Raw genomic sequence first — 25,114 nt, 5'->3', positions numbered from 1 at the left:
TGTAATCCTCGTACTTTGGGAGGCTGAGGTGGGTGGTTCACTTGAGCCCAGGAGTTTGGGACCACCTGGACAACGTGGCAAAACTCCTCTCCACAAAAAAATTATCTGGGCATGGTAGCACCCACCTGTAGTCTCAGCTACCTTGGAGGCTGAGGAAGGAGGACCAGCTGAGCCTGGAGGTGAAGGCTGTAGTGAGCCATGGTCATACCACTTCACTCCAGCCTGGTGTTGGAGACCTTGTCTCAAAAATAAATAAATACAGCTGGGTGCGGTGGCTCACACCTGTAATCCCAGCACTTTGGGAGGCCAAAGTGGGCAGATCACGAGGTCAGAAGATGGAGACCATCCTGGCCAACATGGTTAAACCCTGTCTCTACTAAAAATACAAAAAAAAAAAATTAGCTGGGCGTGGTAGCGCACGCCTGTAGTCCCAGGTACTCGGGCGGCTGTGGCAGGAGAATTGCTTGAACCCAGGAGGTGGAGATTGCAGTGAGCTGAGATCGTGCCACTGCACTACAGCCTGGGTGACAGTGCAAGACTCCGTCTCTAAATAAATAAATAAAAATTAAATAAAAATGCATTTTATCTGCCTACCCTCATAATTCACTGATTGCTTAACTGACTGTAGAATTCTAAGTTTGAAATAGCTTTTCCTCAGCATTTTAAAGGCATTGCTTCATTGCCATCTAGCGTCCAGCATTCTGCTGGAAAGTCTGAAGACATTTCGACTCCTGATCCTTGTGCCTCTACTGGCTTTGCTTTTCCTCAAGCACTCTGGAAATATTTAGGATCTTCTCTTTCTACTTAGTGTTCTGAAATGTCACAATGACTTGCAACGATGTATCTTGGTGTGGTCTATTTCATCCATTGAGCTGGCTACAAAGTGGTTCTCATTATCTAGAAATCTATATCTGCAGTTTTAGGAGCTATTCTTGAATTACCTCTTAGATGCTGCCCTCTAATCCTCTAGTGTTTTCATCTTTTCATTAGAAAATGTTTCATTTCTTTTTCTTTTTTCTGGGAGATTTCTCCAGCTTTATTTTCTAACCCTTTTATTAAGTTTTTAAAATATTCTATCATATTTTTATGTTTTAAAATTTCTGCTATGTTTTAATCTCTGCTTGTTACTTTTTCATAGCATCCTGTTCTTGTTTTATGCATCTTCTCATCTATTTGAGGATATTAACAATAGTGATTTTGAAATTTGAAACTCCCTGCATCGTCTGTTTCCTCCACTTTGCATTCTTCTCTTCATACTGGTCCCCGTCTTACATCAGATAATTCTTTAGCTATTTGGTGATCTTCTGGGACTCAGAACACACCACCCCAACATACCTAGGAGATTAGAAGGTACCACCCTCAATAGCTACTTCTTTGGCATGTTTTGAGCTGGTTATTCTGGGAAACTGCAGATACAGGAGTAGTTCTGAAAACCTGTCCTTTTGTAAATGGAAGTAACATCTAGAAAGAAAATCTAGTGAAAGTATTTGTATCAGGCCTGGTGTGGTGGTACACACTTATAGTACCAGCTACTCAGGAGGCTGAGGTGGGAAGATCGTTTGAGCCCAAGAGGGTAAGGCTGCAGTAAGCTATGATCACACCACTGCACTCCATCCTGGGTAACAGAGCAAGAGCCTGTCTCAGATAAACAAATGAAGAAACAAAAACCTCTCTCTTATAATGTCATAACTTCTTTTAAAAAGTGAAAACAAAAAAGCATCTGTATCAAGAAGAGGGATGCTGCAGACAACTTTTAGTACCTGAAAGACCTTTTATCTGCACAAGACAACCTTTGTTCACCACGCATTTCCCCCGCTTCCTTCCATAACTTGTTGCCCGCTCCTGCTAGAAGCCCTGAGAGCCTGTTTCTTTCTGTAGCTCTGGATGGGATATAAGCTTTGGTCATCTGGTCCTTCTTTAAGTCTCGTATATTGTGGGACTGCTGTGCATATGTACAATAATTAAACATGGTTTTTCTCCTGATAGTCTGTCTTATGTCCATTTAATTATTTGTAGCCCAGCCAAAGGGTGGAGGGAAGCCCTTTTCCCCTCCCCTACAGATCCCTGGCTGCTTTCTCATATTTAATTAAAACTGGCCGGGCACAGTGCCTCACACCTATCATCCCAGCACTTTGGGAACCCACAGTGGGCAGATCATCTGAGGTCAGGAGTTTGAAACCAGCCTGACCAACACAGTGAAACACCGTCTCTGCTAAGAATACAAAATTATTTGGGCATGATGGTGGAGCCTGTAATCTCAGCTACTTGGGAGGCTGAGGCAAGAGAATCACTTGAACCCGGGAGGCAAAGGTTGCAGTGAGCCAGGATCCCACCATTGCACTCCAGCCTGGACAACAAGAGCAAAACTTTGTTGAGCAAAACTAAAAAAACTGATTGAAGCTCTAGATTCATGAGTGATGAGCAAGGGCTGGTCTGTTTCACTGGGAGCCTGGTGTCTGTAGAGCTTTCTTCTTGGGGTGGTCACAGCCCTCAAGTCCCTGCACGTGGCTTTCTTCTGGCTGCTGGTTGTGGGGGAAGAAAGCAGGGGTTGCCCTGTTCACTGTATAAACTTTTCCTTAGTTTCTGTACCCCCAACTGTACCATTCCCATCAATCCGGTGACCCGGTGCTTCTACATCTTCATTGGGTATAACTATCTCCATGCTTCTTCTGGAAAGGGAAAGGGGAAATTGCCACAGTGAGGAGTGAGTGCATTTGTGTGTGTGTTGTTGCATGTTGTAAGAACTCAAATGTCATGTGCTGTGTGATGTCTTCAAGCCTCACAGGACGCAAAGGCCTAACCATGACTTTCCCTGCTCTGGCCAGATATGCTCCCCCAAGCAACAAAGCACCCCCACCTGGCCAGTTCCCCTCTCGGACAGGCCAGCAGCACTCCGCCTGATCCTCCACCTAACAGGCTTCACCTCCTTGCCAGTCTATGGAATTATTCAAACAAACCAATCGCATCCTCCTGTGGGAACCAGGGGGCACCTCACCCTCCTGTTACTGTAAAGGCTCCTCCCACAGCCCCTACAGGTTCACCCTAGTGCAGCCGCTGTGTGGCCTTGCACGGTGTGCGGCGTCCTCCTCCCCAGGCTGTGAGTGTGTGTGACTGATGAACTGTGGCCATCTCATAAGCCCGGTGCTGGATGTCATGTGCTCAGCCATCTCATTCTGTTTAGGGCAGAAGTCCCCCTCACTAACAGGGTTAATAGAAGACTGTGTGTCTCTGTGTGTATGTGTGCATGCATGCACATGTGCAGTGTGCTTAGGGCTCTAACTTCTTAAACAGACCTTCCGTCAGTTTTTCCTTTTCTAGCACCTCTGCTCTTCCAGAGGAAAGATTATAAATGCTGCCCCCAGACTGCCTGGAACTGGCTCTAGTTCCATCCTGCTTCCTGACGGTGTGGTCTTGGCAAGTTATTCAACTTCTCAGTACCTCAGTTTCCTCATCTGAGAAATGGGAATAAATAATGGTGCAGGCTTATTGTGAAGAGTCAATGGCACTATGTGCAAAGGGCTTGCTTTAGGCTCTTTATTAAAGATGGTGGATTGAATGTGAGCGTTTCCTTCTGCTTCCTCTGAACCCTCAAATAAGTAATGGTGAGGTCCTTTTTCAAACAGCATAGTAGCCCAGAAGGACAAATGAACCAGAGACAAGAGACTGTAGCAACATTTTTAGATGCTGGAAAGCAAACGTTGGATGGTAACTGATTGAGCAGAGGCAAGAAGCGATGGGGAGAATTGAATAAGTTAGTACATGCTAAGCACTGCAGACAGTCAAGTGCAGTAAAACTGCTGTGGAAAGCTTTTAGTCTGGTAGAAAAAGAAAACACTTTGAAGAGGCTGAGGTAAGTCCACAGACTTCCTGAGAAAAAGAACTGACAGCAGTTGGTACTGCCTGGGAATGGTAGGTGCAGAAATGTGAATAAGGCTGACTTATTCCCAACCGCACGTTTTGAATTACACAGGTTTGGGGAGTTTGGAAAGGAATTATGTTAGTATAAACAGACAGAGGAAATAAGTTATATTAAAATTATGTAAAGCTTGATCACCCTTCCACGCAGGTAATGAATTTCAGGCAGCGCAGCCTGATGTGGAAGTGGATACAACCTGGAATCGACATGACTCCCACGGGTACCGCAGCCTCCACTGGCACACCCCAAATTTCTCAGCACAGTTTCAGGCCCTGCTCTAAGCACTGGGAAGATGGTGATGAACGAAATAGGCGAGGTCCCTCCAACATTTCAGGATCTAGATGCTGGTGGGGTTTTTTGTTGTTGTTGGTTTGGTTTGGTTTTGTTTGAGAGACAGGGTCTCACTCTGTCACCCGGCTGGAGTGCGGTGGTGTCAACTCGGCTCACTGCAACCTCTGCCTCCTGGATTCAAGCGATTCTCCTGCCTCAGCCTCCTGAGTAGCTGGGATTACAGACGCACGCCACCATGCCCAGCTAATTTTTGTATTTTTAGTAGAGACAGGATTTTGCCACATTGGCCAGGCTGGTCTCGAACTCCTGACCTCAGGTGATTCACCCGCTTCCCAAAGCACTGGGATTACAGGCGTGAGCCACCGTGCCCAGCCCAGATGCTGTTTTAACCTCCAATAGAGGGAAGCCAAAAGCACTGGGTGCCTGGGGGAGAGGATGGGAAGGAGAGGGTTTCCTTCAGCAAGAAAGGGAGGCTGAAGTCACTGGTTCAAACCAGCTGCCCAGTTTTGACAACACCATTGCCTAGAGTGTGTGCTGCTTCACAACCATAAATTTGTCCTGGCGCCCGTGACTTCTGAGAAGAAACCACTACAGAGCCATCTTGTGGTGGAAAAAAGACACACAGTTTTCGCCATGAATACGTCATTGGATTTTACATGGTATTGGCAGGTGTAAATACATCTGCATGCTATTGTACGCTTGAATCCTCCCATATGGTCCAGCAGCATTTTAAAGTGGTCAGCAAATGTTTACCGCAATCTATACTTGTCCCACTAACACATTTACCACAGGTAATTAACTTAACTACCTGATAAAAATGTAATTGGCGTGTTGTAATGCGAGCTATTGTCTGAGAAGGCTTTGACTGACAGTTACTTACATCTGCTTCTTGGTTATCTTTATAGGCACATAATCAAATCCAAATTCGATCATTATTTTGTGATTTGCTTAAACAGTCAAGTTGGGTAATCATGATCCAGAAAGATTTATTATTTGTCTCAATTATGTGGTTTGGATTTTTATATTGTTAGAACATAATAAGAAATTAGTCTGATTGCTCTCTCGTGCTGTCAAATGCTGTGCAGCCACACCCTCCACATCAGGGAGAAACCTGATTCAGCAGAGATGACTTCATAAGGCTGTGGAATATCCATCTGTGTGATTCAAGGACTCACGTTGCCTCTCCTGGAAGCATCCATCATTGCCTCTGAGCCATTTAGCACATTGCAAACAGCAACAACACATACTGAGTTCGATGACACCATGGAGAGAGAGCATCCCCACCTGGCAGAGGGGACAGAATTTCAGTGCATGGATTGCAAAGCAGCTGCTGGCTGAGCATGGCACCTTTGCTGCTCCAAGCACCAGTGTGACCTGCAGATACTGGGCTGTTATAAACAGCTTGCAAAACAGTCAAAAGCCTCCTCAAGTTGCTTCGGCTACGATTGGTGATACACATGTAGCACTCGTCTGCCTACAAAATTCAGCCCTTAAATAAGCAAACAGCCTCCTGCATGAGCTCAGCAGACGCCCCTGTCTTCAGCACTCATAAGAGACACTTCAAAAATGTGATTTTAAGGGTTCTTCTCACTCTGCTTAGAGAGTGGTCAGGATTCACCAGGTGCTTCCACAGATCTGGGCACCTTTGCAGTGGCCTTCCCAATAACGAGGCCTTTGCTGAGCTGTGTTTATGAAGGCCAAGTCTCCAGACCACAAACAATGGAGCCACCATAAGAGCTTCAGCTGGGTGCCAGTGTTTCAGGCACTAAGTCAGAGCCTAAACCCAGTCCCCGGGGATACTCTGCTACAGATGGCTTTGGCCATGCCCTTGAAGTTGGTTAAGACAGAATTCACTTCAATTTTTCTGGGTGGCAGAGGTTGCAGTGAGTGGAGATAACACCATGGTATTCCAACCTTGGTGACAGAGCGAGACTGTCTCAAAAAAAAGGATTCAGTTCAAGTTTTAAAATAACTAGTTTCCCCATATCCTTAGGAAACCTGGAATGTTTTTCCTGCTCCTCCACACCTGTCCAGCTTCCCACCCCGGCGCCAACCTGATCTTTGCCCAGCAGACACGGAGGCGCCTGCCCAACCTCAGCCCTGAGCCCGCGAGGGCCTCGGAGCCTGCAGACTTCCTGCTGGGACCTGCTGGCCTTGCCCATGTTTTAGCTTCTGGCTCTGCTGGTCTTTTCCTGCTGTCTCGTGGTTTCACGTGTAACACCCACATCTCCCCAGTGAGACGGTAAGTGACGTGGAGGCAGCGAGCAACAGGTGTAGAGCAGATCGTACGATCCGTGTGTTCACTCAGCAAATACGGAACACCTGCTCCATGCCAGACCCTGCTCTACACCTAGGAAGACAGTGATGAACGAGTAAACCCATCACACCCTATATGCACAATCTGAAGCATGGTCGTGGGGAACTCAGGACGGGAATAAAATCAGAGCCTTCAGTGGTGCAAGTCAATCAAAACCCCGGCTTTCAGTTTTACTGTGCATCACTCTGAACTGACGTACATGACTTAGATGACATGTTGCTTGATGAGGGACAGGCTCTGGGTAGTCCATGGGGCTGCTCACATTTTAGTAATCCAGTGACTCTCACAAGATATGCAGCATTTGTCCCACTGGGGGGACTTGATGACCGTGGGCCTTGCTTCACTCACCTCAACACAGTGCCCAGCAGCAGGAGGAAGTCAGGGGGCCATTTACACTGCCCATTTCAAATTACCCTTAGCAAATACAGTTCACTTTATAGAGCAAACAGGATCAGCCAGTTAATCCACGGAGCAAGAGAGAAAGAACTTTACCCATAATTAATGTTTTACTACCTTTCTCAAAAAGCGTAACCTTTAGCCCCCAAATCAACTCTAAATGGAGGGGAAGGAGGAAGAGCTCCTGGTCAGTCACAGAGCTGGCTCTGTCCCTCTGCCAACGCTGTTTCGATCTGGAGAAACAGATAAACAGAAAGATAAGCTCTTCACAGCACACGATGAAGCAGACCCACACAATTTCCAGACTAGAGACAGCCTCGAGTGGAGTGATATGTGGCTGTCTTCCCGAGTGCTGCCCTGTCTGAGACAGAGCTGGCCCCAGGAGTAACTGGGGGTGAGGGAAACCCTTCATGCACCTGGGGAGCAGGGTGGCGGGAGATAGGCCTGCCTAGAGCTGACTGCAGAAGTTCTCTCGTGGACTCAGCCCAAGCAGCAACTAATTGACTACCTCAAGGAGTTAATGCTGGCACAAATATGCCAGACAGTGCCAGGAGCCACTGGCAAGGATCTTAGTTATCACAACCATTGCATTGGCTCCAAAGTCAAAGTCAAACTTGGTGGTGATTAGAAATGGCCTTAGTGAAGCCCGAGCCAGGAAGAGTGCTGTTCTGTGTAAGATATCAGTGATGTGGTAGAATTCTCTAGAGCCAGTGCTGCTAACCCAGTGCCCAGCCTGCTGCCTGCTAAGCAGATCACGGATGCAAACACTCAGGTTCTTCCTGCCTGTCTACTGTGTCAATGACAGGCAGTTCCAGACACTTTCATTTTTATAGAAGCCTAATTATTTGTGACCTAAGAAGTGAGTCATTAGGAGTCAGTACAAGTTATTATTCACACACTAACACTAGCACACAACTAGCTATCTGCCAAGGGTTTAACTCCAGTTCCTTCCCAGAGATCTGGCTGCTTGCAGGGCTTGGCTCTGTGGCCCACATCGGCAGCATAGTTGGAATTCCTGGAGATTGGAAGAGGAACACTTTGTTATTAGTGCTGTCTTGAGTTGATCATGCTTTATATGCTTTTCTTGCTTTCAATTATAACCTTACAGTTGGTTTTGTGTCTTTATTGCCAACTTAGCTCACTGTGGGTTGTTCAGCTGGAGTGTGATGGTACATTCTAGCATCTGCCTGTGCTGTTCTGGTAACTGCACTTGAGCACATAAATGCACTGAGTTTAAATATGAACCACTCATGCCACTACTGCTAAATCAAAAATGTACCTGATTCTGCCAGATGTATGTGGGGATCCCTTTCCCTATGACATATGGAAAGCGAATGAGGGAGGTAGGCCATGAGGTTTCTGGCTCGTCAAAATAGGGTGCTGTCAAAGAAGTTTTGCAGGCCCCCGTCCTAGAAGTCTGGGCGTACACTGCACCAGTGTATGCACCGGTGTGCTAGCAGAGATTTTTGTGTCTGTGTGTGTGTGTTTAATATATGTTTATTGTAAATACTGTTGATATAGATGTGTGATATACAATTTACAAATAAGTGTACAGTTAAATATACAATACTCTTAATCAGAAATCCCATATAAACAACTGGTGCTCAATGAATGCTTTCAGTTGGTTTTTGTTGAACTCTTGCATCCATAGCCAAACTGTAGTTGCAATTGAGGAACAAGTGTAGCACATAAATGTTAGTTGTCATCTTGTTTAAGAGTAAGACAAAAGCAGCTGGTCTGAAGGTAGAGAGCTGTCTCAGCTGATGGTAGAGAGCCGTCTCAGCTGATGGTAGAGAGCCATCTCAGCTGATGGTAGAGAGCCGTCTCAGCTGATGCTTCACAGTTAGTTACAGATGCTACACTTTCCTCCTCATTCCTGCACTTGACTGGCGAAGGATAGAAAGAAAAAGAAAGAGAGAGAAAGGAAGGAAGGAAAAGAAAAGAAAAAGGAAGAGAAAAAAAAAGGGCACAGCGGCTCACGCCTGTAATCCCGGCACTTTGGGAGGCTAAGGCAGGTGGATCATGAGGTCAGAAGTTTGAGACCATCCTGGCCAACATGGTGAAACCGCATCTCTACTAAAGATACAAAAAACTAGCCGGACGTAGTGGCACACACCTGTAATCCCAGCTACTCAGAAGGCTAAGGCAAGATAGTCACTTGAACCCAGGAGGTGGAGGTTGCAGTGAGCCAAGATTGTGCCATTACACTCCAGCCTGGGGTCTGGGTGACAGGGTGAGACTCCTTCTCAAAAAAAAAGGGGGGGCAGACATGGTAGCTCATGCCTGTAATCCCAACACTTAGGGAGGCTGAGGCAGGCATATTAACTGATGTCAGGAGTTTGAGACCAGCCTGACCAATATGGAGAAACCCAGTCTCTACAAAAATTAGCCAGGTGTGGTGGCGCATGCCTGTAATCCCAACTACTCAGGAAGCTGAGGGAGGAGAATCGCTTGAACCCGGGAGGCAGAGGTTGCAGTGAGTCAAGATTGTGCCATTGCACTCCAGCCTGGGTAACAAGCGTGAAACTTTGTCTTGGAAAAAAAAAAAAAAGGTCAGGTATGGTGGCTCACGCCTGTAATCTCGGTTCTTCAGGAGGCCAAGGCAGGTGGATCACTTGATGTCAGGTGTTTCAGACCAACCTGGCCAACATGGTGATACCCTGTCTAAAAATACAAAAATTAGCCGGGCTTAATGGCAGGTGCCTGTAATCCCAGCTACTTGAGAGGCTGAGGCAGGAGAATCTCTTGAACCTGGGAGGCAGAGGTTGCAGTGAGACGAGATCATGCCATTGCACTCCAGCCTGGGCAATAAGAGCAAAACTCCATCTCAAAAAAAAAAAAAGACTGTGTGAAATAACGAAGACTGTGTCAAAACTTCAGTCCTTTATCAATGATGAGAGTGACTCTTGCTAAATCAGATAGTATTTTCAAAAACTAGAAGACAGTATTTTCAATGTTTAAGCTATTTGCAATTGATGCAGTTTTAAGTTTAATCCGCATCATGAACATTTTCTCCGTCACTTTCTTAAGCCTCAGCAATCAACTAACCAATCAATCCCTGGCTTGTGGTGTTTGCCCTTGTTCCGGTAAACACTCCCACCTCGGCTGATTTCAGTCCACTGACAAGCATTGCTGAATGCGGAGTTGGGGAAAGACTCAGTAATACACCTTTCTATAGTATTCCTGCCATACACCCACAGTAGTGTAAGTAACCTCAAGAACGTAAATCATAATACAATGCAGCAAAAAGCAAATTAGGATGTAATGAGCTTTGAGCATTTGTACCTTTGGTTTTTATACACCTTATTTCATTGTACCTTTATAATAGTTAATTATCAATAGTGGCTATATTTAATAACCGGGAACTTATTAAATATAATAACATTTAGATTCCTGAGGATCCTTGCCAGCCTATACCAGCCAGCCTCGGCACACGGGTGAGGGCGGCTGTGATTCAGGAAAGCCTGGTTTTTCCCACTCCCCCTTGTCACAGTCACTGCCCATGTCCTGCTCTGGACCGAGCTGTGGCTAAGCTCTCTGTTTACAGCCAAGGTGGGCTGGGCAAGTCTGCACCTCTGGAGGTGCCGTAACCTCAGCCCCACCATAAAGAGAAAGTGCTGGAAGCATTTTGAGAATTAAGAAGAAAGTGCCAGCTAGTGACTAAAAGCCTAGTGCAGCCATAAAACTCTGCCCCGGGCTGTGTCCTGAGAAACAAGGTGTTGGCTTTAAATAGTTTTAAACTATTTCATTTTCTCTCCCTTATAACCTTAACCAAAAACTTTAATTATAAGCAGATCATAAACTCAAATTCCAATACCAGGGGACATTTCCAAGGACATGTATACATGATTTATACATTTTATGATACCTACCCAATAACTAAAAAATGCTTTTTTCCTCCATGTGAGCATTAGTCGTTTTATTGGCCAAATATGGATTTTTAAAGTTTTCTTTTTCATGCTATCTGATTTTTTATTTTTTATTTTTGAAACAGGGTTTTGCTCTGTCACCCAGGCTGGAGTGCAATGGCGCAATCTTGGTTCACTGCAACCTCCACCTTCCTGGTTCAAGCAATTCTCCTGCCTCAGCCTCCCGAGTAGCTGGGATTACAGGCATGTGCCACCACGCCTGGCTAATTTTTGTACTTTTAGTAGAGATGGGGTTTCACCATGTTGGCCAGGCTGGTCTCGAACTCCTGATCTCAGATGATCCGCCTGCCTCAGCCTCCCAAAGTGCTGGGATTACAGGCGTGAGCCATCACACCTGGCCCTTGGTATCTGATTTTTAATGACAACGGATCTGAATTTCTTTCAAAAAGGATCCACTCACTTAGAAATATAACAAGACAAAAACATTCCCTCCGTCTTTTGCTTCCACTTTTTTGTTGAAATGAGTGAGGGCGCTGGAGGTGGACAAGCCCTGTCTCCTTGCCCTGCTTCCATTAAGGGCTGTTTCTGACCTGTCCCAGGTCCCAGTTCCCATCTCAGGTTATTTCAGTAAGGAAATATAGACTTTGAAACTATTCTTTTTTTAGAAGAGTTCTCATCTGGGATCTGCTTGGGAGAAAAATGTGTGAGTGTGTGTGTGTGTGTGTGTGTGTGTGTGTGTAAATTTGGAAGCCATCTTGAAGTTTTGAGTACTAAAATCTGCCCTTTGGAAAACGGTACAGAAAAAATATATTCAAATAAGCATCATCTATTCAATAGTATTTAATAATAAGTTGAACAACAACAAATGAACAATTTTGACTTAAGAAGCCTGAAAACAGTGGGCAGAGGCCTAACTTCCGTTAAGTCAGGGAAATGGCAACCTTTTGAGATCCCCCCGTTTGGTTTTCAAGAGGGACCTACCTGGAGAAGGAAGAATGCAGACAGCATTGGCAGAAACGCAACTGTCACCCGCAGTCGGAATAACATCAACAACAGCCTTCACGTACTTCCACATAGACTTGTGTCTTTGTGCCCAGACTGTGCCTTGTCACAGCTTCTTTGATGAAAAGGTCTTTTAATAGGCAACGCACTTTGGTTTTCGAAATGCTTCTGCATTTCTTGCCAGCTGGGCTTCACTGATGAGTTTTAAATGTCCCTTTGTTTCTAGTAAACCTGAATCTCAACTTGACTCATTTTGGTAGTGACCAGGGTGCAGGGAGCAATGGACTGACAGGTTTTGCAATTTGCCTACACCTCCCAGTGGCTCGCTGAATCCTGCTTTCTGGGGTCTGCTTCCTCTGCACCTACCTACCCATGTGTGTTTTATGGGTATCCTAACAGAGCAGCCACTTCTGGAGAGGCTGTGAGCCCGGTAAGACAAGGCAGTGAACATGCTTTATCTGGAACATGCTTCAGTCCTTCATCCCTGCAACAGCCCAGGTGGGGGCAGAGTTCTCCAATGGGCCAAGAATATAGCATTGGTTGTTTGAAGAAGACACTTTTACGAGCTTATGCAGGTGTCTCTTGTTAGGCCACAATGAGTACATTTGTCTTAAAAACTGGAAGTCCTGAGACTAGTGGATGAGGAGGATGAGAGGTGACCCTTTCTCGGACCCCTTTCCAGAATAAAATGACAGCTCTCATAGCAGCAGTTTGGGGAGACTCGCTGTGAGTCTAGAATATCATTCGTTCAACAGGTTATTGACTAAATAGTGCTGAACCCGAAGTAGAAAACAATTCTCAGAATGTATGCCAAATATTCATATGGGCAAGTGACTAAAATAGTGGAAATAAAACTCTTGTTTAGCTGGGCACAGTGGCTCACGCCTGTAATCCCAGCACTTTGGAAGGCTGAGGCGGGTGATCATGAGGTCAGGCGTTGGAGACCAGCCTGGCCAACATGGTGAAACCCCATCTCTACTGAAAACACAAAAATTAGCTGGGCGTGTTGGCAGGCACTTGTAATCCCGGCTACTCAGGAGGCTGAGTCAGGTGAATAGCTTGAATCTGGGAGGCGGAGGTTGCAGTGAGCCGAGATCACACCACTGTACTCCAGTCTGGGCGACAGAGCGAGACTCTGCCTCAAAAAAAAAAAAAAAACAAAAAACAAAAAACAAAACAAAAAAAAACCTCTTACTTAAATAGTCCCATCTATATTTTGGCCAAATTTCAATCTCTGAGGATAACGTTACATGTTACAGCAACAACAGCCTAAATTAATAAAAGCACAGGAAAAAACTCGATAGAAACTGGACATTTCCGTTGCAATCCTTTGCTCAATCCAGAAATGTGGGGCAATGCAGCTGAGATGTCACCTACAGGAGCTGGCATTGACCGCGTCTCTGAGGACATGAGTCATAGGTTCAGCCAAATGCGGAACCGCTTTTTGGTCACATGGCTTCTCACCATACTCAAAGACAAATCGTTGCCTTGACTGCTGGGCCCACACACAACAAAAATGGAAACTGGACATTTAATAAATATTCTCAATGTGAATGAGAAGGGTTTTACAAGTTCCGATCAGTATGGTAAAATATCTCTATGTCTGTATCAGCCATTTCCTTTAGACTTTTGTGTCAAAAGTGCAAAGAAGAGTAATACTTCATTTTAATGTGTTTACGAGATCTAATATGGGGCTCTCACACTCTGTGTACATGGGCATATGCCACACCTCATGCTTTTAAAGCAACAAACTCATATATTTGAATTGGCCAAAAGAAAAATGACCTATAAGAAAAATATGTTGATATTCCCAAGTGATTGATAAATACATTAAAACATGAAAGTTTTTCAAATGTTAAATGAATATGGGGGAAATGATTTGCCCACAGCGATGTAATTCTGTAGTTGAGCCAGAATGATCCTTCGTCTCTGGCCTCCTGGGTCACTGAGCCTTCCAGGACCCTTCAGAGCACTGTCCAGAGAACCTTTGCAGGTTGGAAAAGGCCTGAAAAAAATGTGGTCCTGCCGGGTGTGGTGGCTCATGCCTGTAATCCCATCACTTTGGGAGGCCGAGGCAGGTGGATCATGAGGTCAGGAGATCAAGACCATCCTGGCCAACATGGTGAAACTCCATCTCTACTAAAATACAAAAAATTAGCCGGGCATGGTGGTACATGCCTGTAGTCTCAGCTACTTGGGAGGCTGAGGCAGGGGAATTGCTTGAACCTGGGAGGCGGAGGTTGCAGTGAGCTGAGATTGTGCCACTGCCCTCCAGCCTGGCGACAGAGTAAGACTGTCTCAAAAAAAAAAGAAAAAGAAAGAAATGTGGTCCTGTCATCTGCCACTCTGGCTCATCCTTTGTCTGGTGTTCTGAGGCTTCACGGCCAGGAGGGTTATGAAATTTGATTTGAGAAGACATTTGGATTCCTCTAACTACTTGATAAGGGAAACACACAAAAGATTTGTTTTTGCAAGGAGATGATGCTGATCCTTGTAAGTGGAATAAAGAAAAATGTTCTCACTCTAATGATTGAGAATTATTTGCAAATATTTGTATATACACAAAAATTAAAAAGAGAGAAGAGAAGCAATGGGTAGGAAGAGGAGACAGAACAAGGAGGAAGAAGCGCTCTGCGAAGCGGGGAAGAGCAAGAGGAGACGAGGCGAGAGGATAAGTAAACATTCTTTCCTGGTTTCCAGATATCAAATGAGGAAAACTCTTCAATTCTTTCAAAAACATATTAATTCTCTCTAATACAGGCTTACATTTGTCATCACCAAATGAAATAATACAAGTGAAGCTATTATAAGAATAAATTTTAGTCCGGGTGCAGTGACTCACACCTATAATCCCAACACTTTGGTAGGTCAAGGCCGACGGATCACTTGAGGTCAGGAATTCAAGACCAGCCTGGCCAACACGGCGAAACGCCATCTCTACTAAAAATACAAAAAATTAGCCAAGCATGGTGGCTCACACCTGTGCTTCCAGCACTTTGAAAGGCCAAGGTGGGCGGATCATGAGGTCAGGAGATTGAGACCATCTGGCTAACGCGGTGAAACCCCTTCTCTACTAAAAATACAAAAAATTAGCCAAGCATGGTGGCACACACCTCTAGTCCCAGCTACTTGGGAGGCTGAGGCAGAAGAATCCTTTCAACCTGGAGGCAGAGGTTGCAGTGAGCCAAGATTGCACCACTGCACTCCAGCCTGGGCGACAGAGCAAGACTCCATCTCAAAAAAATAAAAAGAAAAAGTAGCCTGTATGATGGCGTGCACCTGTAATCCCAGCTACTCAGGTGGCTGAGGCATGAGACTCTCTTGAACCCAGGAAGCAGAAGTTGCAGTGAGCAGAGATCATGCCACTGCACTCCAGTCTGGACTACAGAATGAGACGCTTGCCTCAAAAAAAACCCCAAACAAGAGTAAATTTCAGTCAATAAACGTTAACGAACAATACTAACAACTGCAACACTAAAAACAATGTGGTGATGCAATCGAGGGACAATTTAGGGGGACTTTGTATTGTGGGGCACTGTGCCTGGCACTATGAATGATGCGGGGACTACAGGACACTCCCTTTGCCCTCGTCATGCTTACAGTCTCCCTGGAGAGACAGACGTGTGGGCATCTAACCCATGATTTCAGCAGAAAAAGGCAGAAGTGCCTGCAGAGGAGTGCTGGAGCCAGTACCCATGTCTCTTCCCAGCCCCCAGTTCAGCAACTTCACAGTGGTGGCTTGAAATCAGCCACAGGGGAGTGTTTACACCACAGGAATGGCAAAGCAGGGCTTATTCTTTTTCTCCCCAGAGAGCTAGTTGTTAAACATTTACCATTACTGTTCAGAGGTGAGAAGACATTTGCACTGGGCTCAGGCGGAGAGTGGTTTCTGTTCTTGGGAAGTGTGTACTCCAGCACTCTGCCCTGTCTTGCCATTTTTCTATGATTTGTGGATTTGCTTCTCAACTGCAGGCTCTGAAGGAGAGAAGGAACAGTGGGATCAGGCCTGTGGAGCACCCAGGACCCTCCTACATCCCTCCCAAGTCACGGCTGAAGTGCACAATGCTGACCCATGTGCTGGGATCACATCCAGCTAGACTGTTTGAGCAGAACCTCTCTAAAGTGAGAGGCCAGAAGCTGATGAAAATACAGCATTGTGGACAGGAAAACTCTCACTGTCCTAAACATTTTCCTATTCAATTTAACCTAAATGATCAAAATCACTGAAATCAAATTCGTCCTTCAGAAATAACTGGATGTATTGATTTGCATTCAAAGAAAAGAAGTGGAGTTCCACAATCTCTATTAATTTCATTTTCTTCTTGCTGTAACTACAGAAATCGCCTTTAAAACAATTATTAAACTATTAAGGATTTATGGAAAAATGTTCATTGTCCAAGTAAGATGCTATTGCTTTTTGTAGCTACACACACAGTCTTAAATATAAAGAGGAGGAAACCACAATTATATCCATGAAGTGGGAAAGGGATGTATGCTTATTATATATCCTCTGATGGAGGGTTTTGAGCCAGCTGGAGTGTCCGGTGAGATTACTAAACCTTACTCCGTAACTACCTATATTTGACTTTGGCACCTTTTTAAAAGTCAAAAGAGGCATTTGCAAGCAGCCATAAAAAGTCATTACATAAGCAGAACAATTGAGGCTCCTCAGCATCTAGGGAAGGCAACACATCTGTCTTCTGTCTATTTCTTCCCTAAATGTCTCCCTGAATCAACTTTTATGGTGGTGGGGGAGGTAGGAGGGTGTCGTAAATATCCCATTCTATTTGAATCCCAGAGTTAACAATACCCCCTGTGACTATAAACACAAGATGTTGCATTCAGGAGAGAGGCGCACTCAAGTAAGCAGAGATCTTTGTGACAGTGGTCTCGGTGTGGGCCACAGGCCAGCTAATCACATTACCATGAGAGCCAAGAGGTGGCCTGCAGACAGTGAAATAAAGAGGAGGGGAAAAGCAAGACTAATCTCGTTAAAAGGAAAGCCATGATAGACGCTACTTTTACACAGCTGCTTAAAACGCTCCGTTTTCCCAGGACTGGATCACCTGGGCTTTCTCCTTGGGCCGGGTTAGTTTCTGAGCATTGTTAGTTCCCGCCAAATGCTGGAGCCTCCTGAGTGCTCGCAGACCTTGTCTTCAGAGTCCTGTTTATAAGAAAGAAAACAGACTTCACCGCCTCCCCTCAAAAAAAGCCTTCTGGAGATGCTGTCTTCCCTCATTATCCCATTTACAGTTGACTCTTCCCCAAATTTTCTAAAACAACCACTTTGCCCAAGGATCCTGGGGAACCCAAGACACTTTCAGGGGTTCCCAGGCTTCTCCCTTACCCAACAGCATATCTGGTGATGCTGGGTGTTAATATACTGCAACTCAACGGTGTATTACAACCGATTGAGGCAGATGTGAGAACCAGCTGTTAAGGGGTTTGCAATCTACAAAGCAAGACATTAAGGAGATTTGCAAAAATGAAAAGCAATGCTACTCTTTCCACTGAATGTTTTGTTTGGAAAACTATAATTATTTTTGATAAAAATATGTGTGTTGACATGTAAAGGATTTATTACTGTTATTTGAAGTGAATTAACAAATCAGTGTTTTTTTTCCTCAACCTGTCACCCAGGCTGGACAACAGTGGTATGATCTCGGCTCACCGCAACCTCTGCCTCCTGGGTTCAAGCGATTCTCATGCCTCAGCCTCCTGAGTAGCTGGGATTACAGACGCATGCCCCCACACCTGGCTAAGTTTTGTACTTTTAATAGAGAGGGGGTTTTGCCATGTTGCCCAGGATGGTCTTGAACTCCTAACCACCCGCCTCAACCTCCCAAAGTGCCTTACAGGTATGAGCTTACAGGCATGAGCCACTGCACCCCGCCTCAAATCAGTATTTTTACATTCCTCTGTTCTTGATAAATGGGGATAGATGTATAACCCACACAAACAAAAGCTCTTTGGCCCTGTAAAAATGTCCTAAGAACAAAAAAAGTCAGAACTCCTGCATTAGAAAGACATACGTCAGCCTGAGAAACATACCAAGTCCTCATCTCTAAAAAAATAATCAATTTAAGACGAATAAACACATGAACATGTTCACATGTAGATATTGCTCATTGCTCTAGACCTAATTTTGAAGACCATGGGTGACCTGAACCTTTGGTTGACAGTAGGGATTTTCCTCAATCTGTTCACCAGGCCTTCTAAGGCCAAAGGCTTAAATTAGCCTTTGATCGAAGACACACGCTGTGCAAAGAATAAACTGTAGAAATCCAGTGAGGTCAGGAAAATGACAAATAGACAAGTTAAGTCATTTACCAATGAAGGCCCTTTTTATTAATACCACTTCCCACCAGTCCCCACCCCTCCTTAAGTTCTGGCAGCCACTAGTCTGTTCTCCATTTCTATAATTGGCCATTTCAAGAAGGTAATGTGAATGGAATCCTATAGTATGTATCCTTCTGGAATTGGCTTCTTTCACTCAGCACAATTCCCAAGAGACTCTTGCACATTGTTGTGTGTGTTTGTTGTGTATTCCTTTTTGTTGCTGAGTATTATTCCATGGTCTAGATGTTCCACAACTTCACACATTCACCTACTAAAGGGCCTTGATGTTGTTGCAAATTTTTGCTATTATAAATAAAGCTACTGTAAACATTTGTGTACCAGTTTTTCTGTGAACATAAATCTTCCTTGCTCTGGGACAAACACCCAGGAGTGCAATTGCTGGATCCTGTAGTAATGGTATGGTTAGTAAAGAAACTGCCAAAACGTTTTCCACAGTGGTGGCATCATTTTACATGCCCCAGCCACGTGTTCATGATCCAGCTCCTCTGCATGTTTGCCAGCATTTGGTGTTGTCACATTTCGTCATTTATTTAATTAGTTTATTTTTTGAGGGAGTTTCTCTTGCTGCGCATGCTGAAGTGCAGTAGTGAAATCAGAGCTTACTGCAATCTTGAACTCCTGGACTCAAGCAATTCTCCAACCTCAGCCTCCAGGACTATCGGCACACACCACTATGCCCAGCTAATTTTTGTACTTTTTTTGTAGAGATGGGGTCTCACTATATTGCCCAGGCTGGTCTCAAACTCCTAGACTCAAGCTGTCCTCCTGCCTCAGCCTCCCATAGTCCTGGGATTACAGGTATGAGCTACCATGTCTGATTTTGTCACTGTCTTTAATTTTAGCCATTCTAAAAATGTCATGGTTCTACATTTCACATTTCAGTATGTGATGCATTTAAAGTTAATTTTTGTATTAAGGTGAGAGAATCAGGTTAGGCTCTTTTTGAAAAGGGGATCCTTCTTTCCTCCATTGCATCTTTTTCAAAAATTAGTTGTGCATATTCATAAGAGTCTATCTTGGGGTTCTCTACTTTGTTCCATTGATCTGGATGTCTATCCCTCCACTAATATCACCTACTCTTGAAAATTGTAACTCCGCTAATATCACGTACTCTTGAAAACTGTAACTCCGCTAATATCACGTACTCTTGAAAACTGTAACTCCGCTAATATCACGTACTCTTGAAAACTGTAACTCCGCTAATATCACCTACTCCTGAAAACTGTAACTCCGCTAATATCACCTACTCTTGAAAACTGTAACTCCGCTAATATCACCTACTCCTGAAAACTGTAACTCCGCTAATATCACCTATTCCTGAAAACTGTAACTCCACTAATATCACCTACTCTTGAAAACTGTAACTCCACTAATATCACCTACTCTTGAAAACTGTAACTACCTAACAAGTCCTGAAATTAGATAGACTGCAACAGATTTCCTGTTGAATATTTATTTACTTAACCTAAGTAGTCTTGATTTATAGCAAATATATTAGTTAAAGCATCTACATTTTCTTCACATTTTTTTTTTTTTGGAGATCTAGTCTCACTCTGTCACCAGGCTGGAGTGCAGTGGTGCGATCTCAGCTCACTGCAACCTCTGCCTCCATTCAAGCAATTCTCCTGCCTCAGCCTCCTGAGTAGCCGGGACTACAGGCACGTGCCACCACACCCAGCTAATTTTTGTATTTTTAGTAGAGATGGGGTTTCACCATGTTGGCCAGGATGGTCTCGATCTCTTGACCTTGTGATCCGCCCACCTGGGCCTCCCAATGTGTTGGGATTACAGGTGTGAGCCACTGCAACCGGCCTTAACATCTTGTCTATTACCACAATTTGCATATTTTATTATAATTCTTACCTTTCCCCTGGTTCTGCCACTCCCTTTGTTCAGGTTACTTTACCCCTCTGAATCCCAGTTTTCTCATCTGTAAAATGGGAGGGAAAGGGTCCATCCCTTGGTATTTGTGCATGCTTTCCAGGAGGTACTGGCAGTGGGAGTGTACTAGAGTTCATGTCAAAGCCACAGTATGCAGTGAATTTTAGGTACTTCCAGTCCCCGTGTCTCCTGCCTCAGAGTTATTCCAGTGCTGATGTTGAGAATATGTGGAATTGTTTGTTGCATTTCTGCAACTTACTCTCATTTCTAAACCCAGCACCACGTGACTGATACACAGCTCTTTTGTAAAGATCTATCATGCAGAGGCAATTATATTAATTAATATAAAATCTAGAAATGCATCCTAAATGAACCATTAACTGGCTGATAGCTGGGATAATCTGATTCTTGAAACGGCTTCTCCCACTGCCTAGAGTGGGGCAAATCTATAGAGGCTTCTAGAGGCTGCACTTGCAATGAAAGTAATGTCATTTCCCCTCATTACTCAAGAGTCTCTTCTGCCTTGCTCTACACAGACACCCTCTGACCCAGCAATTTCTCTTCTACAAATCTATCCCAAACGTACACTGGCCAAAACATGAAAATACATCAGCATTGTTTGTAATGGCAAAACTGTGAAAATAATCCAAATGTCCATCGATAGGAGACTGGTTGAATAAATTGTGATACTTACACTTCTTATGGTATTTTATGCAGTGCAGTTGTGCAAATGAACGAGTGAGCTCTTTATACACTGATAGGGAGGAATGTCTAGGATTTATTGTTAGTGCAAAAAGTAACGTAGAGAAAGGTGTTTAGTAGATGCCACTTTTATCTAAGAAAAGACACACACATTTTAAAAGAATGAATTTTATGGTATGTAAAGTATGTCTCAATAAAGCCCTCATAAAAATATATACGAATACTTAGAAATGGAGGAATAAGCCATATTTTTTAAAACTTTTGCTAATGGAGAAAGAGAATAAGATCAAAGATGCCAGAAAAAAAGGTGAACTTTCTTTTTTCTTTCATACTCTGTACAGTCCATGGGATGAAATTTTTTCCTATACCAAATCTTATAGAGCCTATTTTGGAACCAGTAAAGATTCTACATATTTACAAAACAAATTAAGAAGCAATTCCTAAAAAGTAAAAGGAAAAGGAAACAAATGGACCCAAGCACGTCCCCACCCAGACAGGAATGATTGTAACTGACTTGAAAGCACTGTAGCTTGACTGTCCGTGCTCAGTGGGATACACCCTAAGGACGAAAAGAGCTGCAAACAGAGCCTTCCACGGCTTTTAGTAAGCATGCTGTTGATGGGCACACTGATATTGTTGTTCTGAGACTGTTGTCTGTGTATCTGTGGGACAAATCAAATGAGTAATTGTGCTCTCGTCTTTGAGAACTTTTCACTATGGTTGGAAAGAGATAGGGTGTAAGACTGATGAAGTTAAGTACAGTCCTTGTAATGCTGGGTGTGCATTGAAGTATCAGAGTTCCATCTTCTTCAATAAAGCATACATATTTTCTACATCTGTTCACAGAAAAGGCCTAGAAACGATGATCCCCCTGGGGATCATTAACACTCCCAATACCCAGATCAGGATCTCTACACAGCATTTCCCATGAAAAACAACCAGGAGTCCTCGGAGAAACAAACCATTGCTAGTCTGGGGCAGAAAAAGTCCCATATTTTCTCATACCAGAAAGCAAGCAAGGTCTCAAGGCTACTTGATGGTACCAAAACCTTGGAGCCAAGCTTGAAAAGTCTCTCATTGGCCAAAGATAGGACAATGTAAACATTTTTTTTTTTTTTTGAAACGGAGTTTCTCTCTTGTTACCCAGGCTGGAGTGCAATGGCTCGATCTCAGCTCACTGCAACCTTCATCTCCTGGGTCCAAGCAATTCTCCTGCCTCAGCCTCCTGAGTAGCTGGGATTACAGGCATGTGCCACCACACCAGGCTAATTTTTGTATTTTTAGAAGAGATGGAGTTTCATCATGTTAGCCAGGCTGGTCTCGAACTTCTGACCTCAGGTGATCCACGAGCTTTGGCTTCCCAAACTGCTGGGATTACAGGCAAGATCCACCATACCCAGCCAACATTGTTAATAAGGATGAAAATTACAGTGGATTGAAACAGGTCAAATATGTTTAAGTCTCCAAGTTCACACTAATACAAAGACCACCACAACATAACGGTAGCTTACCTGGTAATTTTGGATGATTTTAAGAAACCAAATCTTTATTTATTTTTGAACTGGTAAATCAAGGGAAAAAGTCAATCATTTGTCTCTTATTTTCTATAAGATCTGGACCTCAGGGTAACCCAAAGAGCTGATGACAGAAGCTTTGCTTTATAGTGTACAGTTTTGCTAACAGATGAAGAAGGATTGCTAGCATTAGAAGGTCGGGCATGATGGCTCATGCCTGTAATCCCAACACCTTGGGAAGCTGAGGTGGGCAGATCACTTGAAGTTAGGAGTTCAAGACCACCCTAGCCAACATGGTGAAACTCTGTCTCTACTAAAAATACAAAAATTAGCCAGGCATGGTGGTGGGAGCCTGTAATCCCAGCTACTTGGGAGGCTGAGACAGAAGAATCACTCGACTCCGGGAGGCAGAGATTGCAGTGAGCTGAGATCATGCCACTGCACTCCAGCCTGGGTGACAGAGTGAGATTCTGTCTCAAAAAAAAAAAGAAAGAAAGAAAGAAAGAAAGAAAGAAAGAATTAGAATATCATCATTTTCCAATCCAAATAAATGAATGGCCCTAGGCAATACCCGTCAATAGCTAGTAACATTACACAAGGGGAGAAAAATAGTCATTGTGTACTTCCCAATAAGGATACATACCACCCAGGAAGCAGTCTTGCAGACACACACCTGACCCAGCCTCTCGTTCTGGGAATACAAGGAACAGAGCACACGTTAAAGGCACCAGTAAGAATTTCAGCAGCAAAAGTTAGTTAGGCAACTCTCCAGGAGACACAATTCAGTTTCTGAGGGATGAAGGCGGGTATCTACATACATTAAGAAATACTCAAGAGACATATCCCAATGCACAGACCTTCTATGGATTCCAATTCAAACAAGTAAATTGTAAAATAATTAATAGGCAATTAAAGAAATGTGAGCATTGATTGGAAAACTGAATGATATTGAGGGATTATTGTTAATGTTTTAGATGAGATAATACTGTGGTTATATTTTTTAGAGTCTTTAGCATTTAGAAATGTGTATTGAAATATTTATCACTGAAGAGCTACATAGGATATAATTAATAATAGAATAATAACGAAAGTGGCCAGGCATGGTGGCTCATGCCTGAAATCCCAGCACTTTGGGAGGCTGAAGCAGGTGGATCACCTGAGGTCAGGAGCTTGAGACCAGCCTAGTCGACATAGTGAAACCCTGTCTCTACTAAAAATACAAAAATTAGCCAGGCACGGTGGTGGGCGCCTGTAGTCCCAGCTACTTGGGAGGCTGAGGCAGGAGAATCGCTTGAACCTGGGAGGTGGAGGCTGCAGTGAGGTGAGACCATGCCATTGCACCCCAGCCTGGGTGACAGAGTGAGACTGTCTCAAAAAATGCATAAGAATAATTTAAAAACACATTTCAAAATAATTGGGGTGGGGAAACAAACTTAGCTATGAGCTGAAAACTGGAGTTGGGGATGGGTACATGAGAGTCATTACACTATGATCTCTGTTGAAGAATATCTCACCTGTCAATAACTCCAGCAAGGCAGGCAGTAGGAATTACTGGGGCCTCGGAGGTTAGGAACAGGAACAACAGGATGGTCTGCACACATCTGTACGTCCGTCCATCTGTCCACACTTTCCTGGGTTGGAGGCGGCACACTTCCCGGCCACACAGCAAGTCCCTGGCCCTCACACAGATGAGTGACTGTTAAGCGAAGGAGCGGGCCAAGAGCTGTGAGCTGTGAAGAATGGGAAGACAGCATCTCCCATCAGGAGATAACAGATCTTCAAATAACTGGATAGCAGTCTGATCTCAGTGGCTAGGAAGTCTTATTTAGATACCAAAGCAGATGACAGAGGACGCAAAGTAGGTCAGACTTGCCTGGAGAATAAAGACATGCAGAAAGACAATTTTTGTTTTTGTCTGCTCTTTCTCTCTCTGCATCCTACCCATTCCCACCTACAACTCTCCCTCCCCCTCTCTAAACCTTCCCTCTCCCCTCCCATGCCTCCCCCCTCCTCCTCTCTCTCTCTTTCAGTCCCTGCTTCCATGTCCCTCTCACTGCTGGCTCCCGCACCCTGGGTCTGGGCGAGGAGGGCTTGGGTCACATACCCACAACAGAGCAGCACTGAAACGTCTTTTTCGCAAACCCGAGGCCTGTGTAGCCTCTGCTGTGTTCCTCTGCCTGTTTCTCTCTGCATTGCTGTTTCTCCTTAGAATGCGTCACGGAGAACCCAAAGTGAAATCAGAACTCTTCTGCTTAGATGCACCAGCATATGTTTGTAAATGTATCTTAAAAGACCACAGCTCTGAGCTCTATTGCCAAACTACCCAGCAGAAAGTGAACACCCCTTTCTTTTATTTTCTATCTCTTTTCAAAAAAAGGGGTGGACGGAGCTTGCTGCTGCTGTTTCTGCAGCTGGAACATGCGCATTACACATTTTCAGAAAATCGGACTCAGAAAAGTTGCTGTTAGTGTCTCAAAGACTCAAGCACCAGACTGTGGGCTCTGGGCGCCCCAGCCTGCTGGACCCTCTGCAGCCTCCTACAGCCACACAGGGCTGGACCAGAGGGGATCTGCCTGTCCAAGACGACAGGAAGTGAACATTAGCACCTGGTGCTGTCCTCACCCCTTGCCTCCTCCCAGCTCCTCAGCCCTTTGCACACTTGCGGTGCAGCCAGTTACCAACCACAGGAGACTTAGGGGCTAAAATGAAGCAAGCAGATGGGCTGCCACAGAATTTAGGCTAAATTGAAAAAGTAGGCCAGATGTGATGGCTCATGCCTGTAATTCCAGCACTTTGGGAGAGGCCAAGGTGGGAGGATCCCTTGAGCCTTGAAGTTTGAGACCAGCTTGGACAACACAGTAAGGCC

At 44.5% G+C, this 25,114-nt stretch overlaps 1 protein-coding gene and 1 long non-coding RNA gene across 2 annotated transcripts in view; both read right to left on the bottom strand.

The window, feature by feature from the left end:
* The window catches only part of GTF3A (general transcription factor IIIA), a 32,701-nt gene extending 28,576 nt beyond the window's left edge, over positions 1 to 4,125 (bottom strand). The window contains exons 1-2 of the mRNA XM_054255055.2: positions 4,055 to 4,125; positions 2,602 to 2,669 (exon numbers count right to left, since the gene is read on the bottom strand). Coding sequence (XP_054111030.2) covers positions 2,602 to 2,669; positions 4,055 to 4,125 — 139 coding nt within the window. The remainder of the gene's footprint in view (positions 1 to 2,601; positions 2,670 to 4,054) is intronic.
* Positions 4,126 to 11,611: 7,486 nt separating this feature from the next.
* On the bottom strand, positions 11,612 to 24,462 carry LOC118153920 (uncharacterized). Its single transcript, XR_004743724.3, has 5 exons — positions 24,353 to 24,462; positions 23,763 to 24,121; positions 22,892 to 22,939; positions 16,858 to 16,955; positions 11,612 to 15,766 (listed from the first exon to the last, which is right to left on the bottom strand). It is a non-coding gene; the product is annotated as an uncharacterized LOC118153920 (long non-coding RNA).
* Positions 24,463 to 25,114: the final 652 nt, after the last annotated feature.

The sequence above is a fragment of the Callithrix jacchus genome, chromosome 5 (assembly GCF_049354715.1).
Source record: "Callithrix jacchus isolate 240 chromosome 5, calJac240_pri, whole genome shotgun sequence".
Lineage (NCBI taxonomy): Eukaryota > Metazoa > Chordata > Mammalia > Primates > Cebidae > Callithrix > Callithrix jacchus.
The sequence above is the reverse complement of the archived record's forward strand: the minus strand, read 5'-3'. Positions and strand labels throughout refer to the sequence as shown.